The sequence below is a fragment of the Propithecus coquereli genome, unplaced genomic scaffold (genome assembly GCF_000956105.1).
Source record: "Propithecus coquereli isolate 6110/MARCELLA unplaced genomic scaffold, Pcoq_1.0 Scaffold101, whole genome shotgun sequence".
Lineage (NCBI taxonomy): Eukaryota > Metazoa > Chordata > Mammalia > Primates > Indriidae > Propithecus > Propithecus coquereli.
Genome location: NW_012133970.1, coordinates 1,747,026 through 1,753,025, shown reverse-complemented (window position 1 = coordinate 1,753,025; position 6,000 = coordinate 1,747,026). Strand labels below are relative to the sequence as shown.

At 34.4% G+C, this 6,000-nt stretch overlaps 1 protein-coding gene across 1 annotated transcript in view; it reads right to left on the bottom strand.

Annotated features, from left to right (window-relative positions):
• Positions 1-6,000, bottom strand: part of TEX11 (testis expressed 11) — a 293,818-nt gene that overhangs the window by 196,340 nt on the left and 91,478 nt on the right. The window contains 1 exon segment of the mRNA XM_012642929.1: positions 1,419-1,473. Within this exon segment, the coding sequence (XP_012498383.1) occupies positions 1,419-1,473 (55 nt within the window).

The window sequence follows — 6,000 nt, the reverse complement described above, 5'->3', positions numbered from 1 at the left end:
TCTAAAAAAAAAAGAACAGAACATTAACAGCAACCTGCTCACCCCATAAGCTTCTTTTCAGACACTATTCCAAATAAGGGTAACCGATTCCTTCCCTGACTTCCAACACCATATATTAGTTTTGCCTGCTGTTGGCATTTATATTTATGGAATCATACCATATGTACTACTTTGTATCTTGCTTTGTTTACTCAACATTATATGTGAGAATATCCATATTGCTGTAATTATTGAGTTAATTAATTCTCATTGCTATACAATATTCTGTTAAGTGACAATGTCAATATATATGTAAAATTATAGTTTTTAATTATGGTAAAATACACATAACATAAAATTGACCATCTTAAACATTTTTTTAATTTATCTTTTAGAGACAGATTCTCACTATGTTGCCCAGGCTGGAACACAGTGGCTATTCACATGAGTGACCATAATGCACTGCAGACTCTAACTACTGGCCTCAAGCAATACTCCTGCCTCAGCCTCCCAAGTAGCTGGAATCACAGTAGCTGTGCCACTGTGCCTAGCTCTATGACCATCTTAAACATTTTTAGGTATACAGTTCAGTAGTATTAAATATATTTGCATTGTTGTGCAACCATCACCACCATCCATCTCCAGAACTCTTTCCATCTTGCAAAACTGACACTGTACCTACTAAACAATAGCTCCCAATACTCCCCTACCTCCAGCCCCTAGAACCACCATTTTACTATTTCTATGAATTTGACTACTCCAGGTACCTCACATAAGTAGAACCATACAGTATTTGCCTTTTTGTGACTAGCTTATTTCAATTAGCATAATGTCAGATTTCTTTCCTTTTTAAACTTGAGTAATATTTCATTGTATTCACTTGTATTAATTTTATCCTTCAAACATAAGCTACTTAAGGGTAGACGCTATATTTTATGCTTCTCTTTTACTCCCCATATATCACAGTGGTAAATACATAATATAGGTCTTCAGTTACATTTTGATTAATATACTGTAATAGTAAAAAGCAGAGATGAATATTCAAAAAATTCCATTTTGCTATAATATGTGATAATTTTACATCAGATTTATTTACATAATCACATTTTGCTTGATTAAATATTAAAATTAATTTACATACCCAAGCATGTTCTGTCTGAGTGGTTGGGGGAAAATCTGGAATTTTTAAATATGCAATAATAAAAGCTAAAACTTATATAACCAAACATTGTTCGAAACACTTTACATATGGCTCATGGGTACAAGCCTATGAGATAGATATTATTATACAAATTATACATAAATTAATTCACTGAGACATTAATCATGTGCCCAATACATAATCTACTCTAATGGAGGGTAGACTATTATAATTTTATAACAATAACATAAACTGTATTTCTTCAACCTACTTCTGCAATATGTAACATGATCCTTACCAGCATTTCTGGCCCAACAGAATTCTTATCCATCTTCCCAATATCATAGCTTTGGCTACCATTAAAAAGGAAAAATATATGTGTGTATATATATTCATTTTAAATCATATATAATTTTTCAAGATTATATATTACTAAGAAGACATAGTATAATAATATTTTATTGCAACTATTCTATTTTACACTACAACAGATAATTAGCCAATTAATATATGAAAATTAATCATATAAAGCAATACTTTCTAACCATACAAAACCACAATTTCTACAGGAGATACCCAATAAATCAACACTATAATTATATCAATGCTGTTTTCCATTTGGCTATATATATACTGCATTAAAATACTTTACAAGTGTATACAAGCTCTTACTAGGCCATTTTAAAGCTTACAAATATAAATGCATTTTTAAAATAAAACAAATACAACTATTTTCACAGAAATAAATGCTTTAGCAATGTTCATTTAAGCCTCACAACATCCTCATGAAGCACTGTTAGTTCCATTTTGCAGCTGAATGAACCAATGTAGTAATTAAATGATTTCTAAGATTTCCTAGGTTGGTATTAAAAATGAGAGTGAGGGGTTGGATAATAGAGAAATTTGACTTTCAGTTCTCTTCTTTAATTACTAAACCATATTATCTATGAGACATTAAGATAACCACAAATAATACATTAACATGAGTCTGAGTTTCAAAACCTAAAACTTAAAAAGCAAAGCAAAGATCACTCACCATAAAACTGGTATTCCAAGGGAGCATGTCAATAAAATCTTGGTTAACTGAACTAAATTGAAGACAATACTTTGAAATATCTCTTTTTAAAAAACTCTAGAAGACCCAGACTACCAAACTGAGTTTTCAGCTTGCTAACAAAGACATAATGATGGCCTAGTCTTTGTAAACCCTCTCACTCTCATAAAGGTCTCCTTTGTTACATTAAACCTTATACTTCTAGTTTTGAAAACAACCAATGAGTGGGTGGAACTTCTGCAATGGTGGTATAATGAGCTCTTTCGACCCTCTCCCCAGTGAAACAACTATTTGTCTGGAAAATTTATTAAAACAAACAACCACTTAAAATCTCTGGAAATTGTCCATACGGCATGTAGAAAATGGGGAAAGATTTATTCATGAAAATTAACTAAACCTCAGTATAACCAGCAAGAATCTGTGGCATTTGAGCCATAACCGGCTCCCATCCATACTGGCTCCATGTGATAAAAGCTACTCCAGATGGGTGCAGCCAAGAAGATGGGAATTCACTCTCCCTCCAGCTCCTAGACTCCTAGGCAATGGTTTCACCTTGGGAGGAGCAGGCTGCCAGTCTCTCTCTTACCATTCCCAGGCCTGCGTCATAAAAGTGTTATTCTGCGCAGGCACACTGGGACCCTGATCACCTTCACCTCAGCTGACTCATCAGGCAGAGGTTCCATGCCAAAAGGACAACATAAGAAAACGAGGGGCTACCATACCCCCAGCATCCACTTAATAGAGCAGGAGTGTCATTTCAGGAGAAGCATGCCATGCTGCCTGCTCCCAGATCCAGTCATATGACATAGAGGTTCTGCCCAGGGGGAAAGACAAGCAGCAAAGAAGAACTCCACATCTCTTCCTAAGAGTATTGATGTTATGTGGAACAGAGCATAGAGGAGTTCATGCCTAAGGACTTGTTGAAAGCAATGGAGATCTTGGTGGTGAGCAATTAAGAGGGATCTGGTAGCTCCATGATAATAGTAGCAACAGGGGAAACTGCAGACCAGCCAGAAGGTTACTAGAGTGAACAAGGGAAAGAAATAGCCAAGAAGAACACTCGGGGTCCAGGGTCCAGAAGGCCATGTATATGTGCTAGGCTACATTCACTTAGAGACAATCAGAGCAGACTAAAAAGCATTACTCAAGGCATACACAGATCCATCAGCAATGAGACTTGAACCTGACTGGCTCAAGGGGCTTAACCAGACCTCTGACCAAGGACCAACTGAAAATTAACCTAAGGCCCAGGGTGACTGTTGGGAAGCCAAGCTTAAAAATCAAACCAACCTTATGCCTACGGATCTGGGAGACTGTGTGCACGCAAAGACTGTGCTCTGTCAGGCACAAGCAGATGAAGAACCTATGAGCTACCAGTCCCTACCTGAATGCAAGGCAAAACCATAAACTCCCTGAACTGTGAAAAAAAAGTCTCTAAACAAACACACAGCCAACAGGACAGGGTGAAAAATCTAACTGGCTAAGTGGGCTTAAGCAAAATATTTGACCAATAAGTGAAATATTTGGATACAGGGGTGACCCCTAGGAAGCCATCAAAAGATAAAAACAAGTGGGAAAACTCTGACAGGGACACTGTAGGGAAAATAAATTTTACCAAATTAGTTCAGCCAAGTGACTAAACAAATAAAGAACCAAACAAACAATAAAATAATAAGCCCCAGAAAGGGGAGAAACAGTATCTAAGACTTGCTACAATATATTATCCAAAATGTCTAGTATTGAACAAAATATTACAAGACATACTATAAAACAGGAAAGTGTGACCCATACTGAAGAAAAAGAGAAGACAATAGAAACTTCCTTTGAGGAAGCCTAAATGTTGCACTTAGTAGAAAAAGACTTCAAAGCCGCTATTATAAATATATCCAAAGCATTAAGGAAAATCATGTTTAAAGAATTAAAGGAAAGTATGATAACAATGACTCATCATGTAGAGAATAAGAGTACATCAATTAAGAGATAGAAATTATATACAGTAGGGATAACCAAATTGAGGCCCCACCAGCCAAATCCACCCCCCACCCCAGCCTGTTTTAAGAGACAGAAATTATTAAAAAGAAACAAATAGAAATTCTGGAGTTGGAAAGTACAATAACTGAAAAGAAAAATTCAGTAGAGGGGCTCAATGGTGGATTTGAGCAGGCAAAACAAAGAATAAACAAACTTGAAGATAGATCAATAAAGATAATACAAATCTGAAGAATAAAACAGAAAAAAGAAAGAAACAAAATGAACAGATGCTCAGAGAAATGTGAGAAATCATTAAGCCCACCAACACATACATAATGGGAGTACCAGAACAAAAGAAGAGAAAGGCACGAATAAATATTTAAAGAAATAGTGGTCAAAAACGCCTCAAACTTGATGAAAAACAACAATCTACATATCAATGAAATTCAACAAGATAAACACTAAAGAAAACCACATGCAGACACATGATGGGCAAATTATTGAATATCAAAGATAAAGTCTTAAATGCAATAAGAGAAAAATGATTCCTCAAATAAAAAGGAGCAACAATAAAATTAATAGCTGAAACCTCATCAGAGCTCATAGAGTCCAGAAGGCAGGGATGATGTATTCAAAGTGCTTAAAGAAAAACCACTGTCAAATTAGAATCCTATCTCTAGAAAAACTATCTTTCAAAATTAAGGCTAAATAAATAGATTACCAGATAAACAAAAAGTGAGATAGTTTCTTGCTAGCCAATCTGCCTTACAAGAAAACCAAAAGGAGGCAACTTCATAAAAATCTATAAAAGTACATTTTGGGGCATAAGATATGTAATATATATTGGACAATAACAACACAAAGGAGTGAGTGGGAAAGAAATTATAATTTGAGTAAGGAGATTACACCAGATAGTAACTCAAATCTAAGGGAAGAAATGAAGTAAACCATAAGTGACTAGAAGGTTGAAATTTTAAAACTCTATACATAGTATTTGTGCTCTCCTTTTTTCTATAATCTTCTTTAAGATACATAAGATTTTGCAAAGCAATAATTATTACCATGTATTATTGAGTTTTTAAACATATACTAACATAATAAATATAATAATAACAATCCTAAAAAAGAGAAGGGAATGGAGCTATAAATAGGAGTAAAGTTTCCATATCTTACTGGAATAAAGTTACTATAAATCTGAAATAAATTCTAATGAATTAAGGTGTATTTTGCAAGTCCTAGAGTAACCACAAGGAAAATAATTCAAAGACTATATGATTTTAAAAATTGTTTAACAACTTAAAATGATATACTATGATGATTTACTTAAGACCAGGAATTGCACTTCCAGGTATATATCCAAAAGACTTGAAAGCAGGGACTCAAGCACTTACACACCAATGTTTATATCAGTATTATTCACAATAGCAAAAAGGTGGGAACAACCCAAGAATCCATCAACAGATGAATAGATAAACAAAATATGATATGTCTATGCAATGAACTATTATTCATCCATAAAAAGCAATGAAATTCTGATGCATGCTACAACATGGATAAACTATGAAAACATTGTGCTCAGTAAAACAAGCCAGGCACAAAAGACAAACATTGTGTGACTTCACTTACATGAAGTACCTAAAATATGCAAAGTCATAGATACAGAAAGTAAAATAGAGACTACCAGGGGCTGAGAGGAGGGGGAAATGGGGAGTTATTGTTTAATGAATACAGAGTTTCTGTTTCGGATGATGAAAAAATTCCACAAATGGATAGTGGTGGTGGTTATACACATTGTGAATATTGAATGATTCCACTTATATGAAATATCTAGAATAGACAAATTCATAGAGACAGA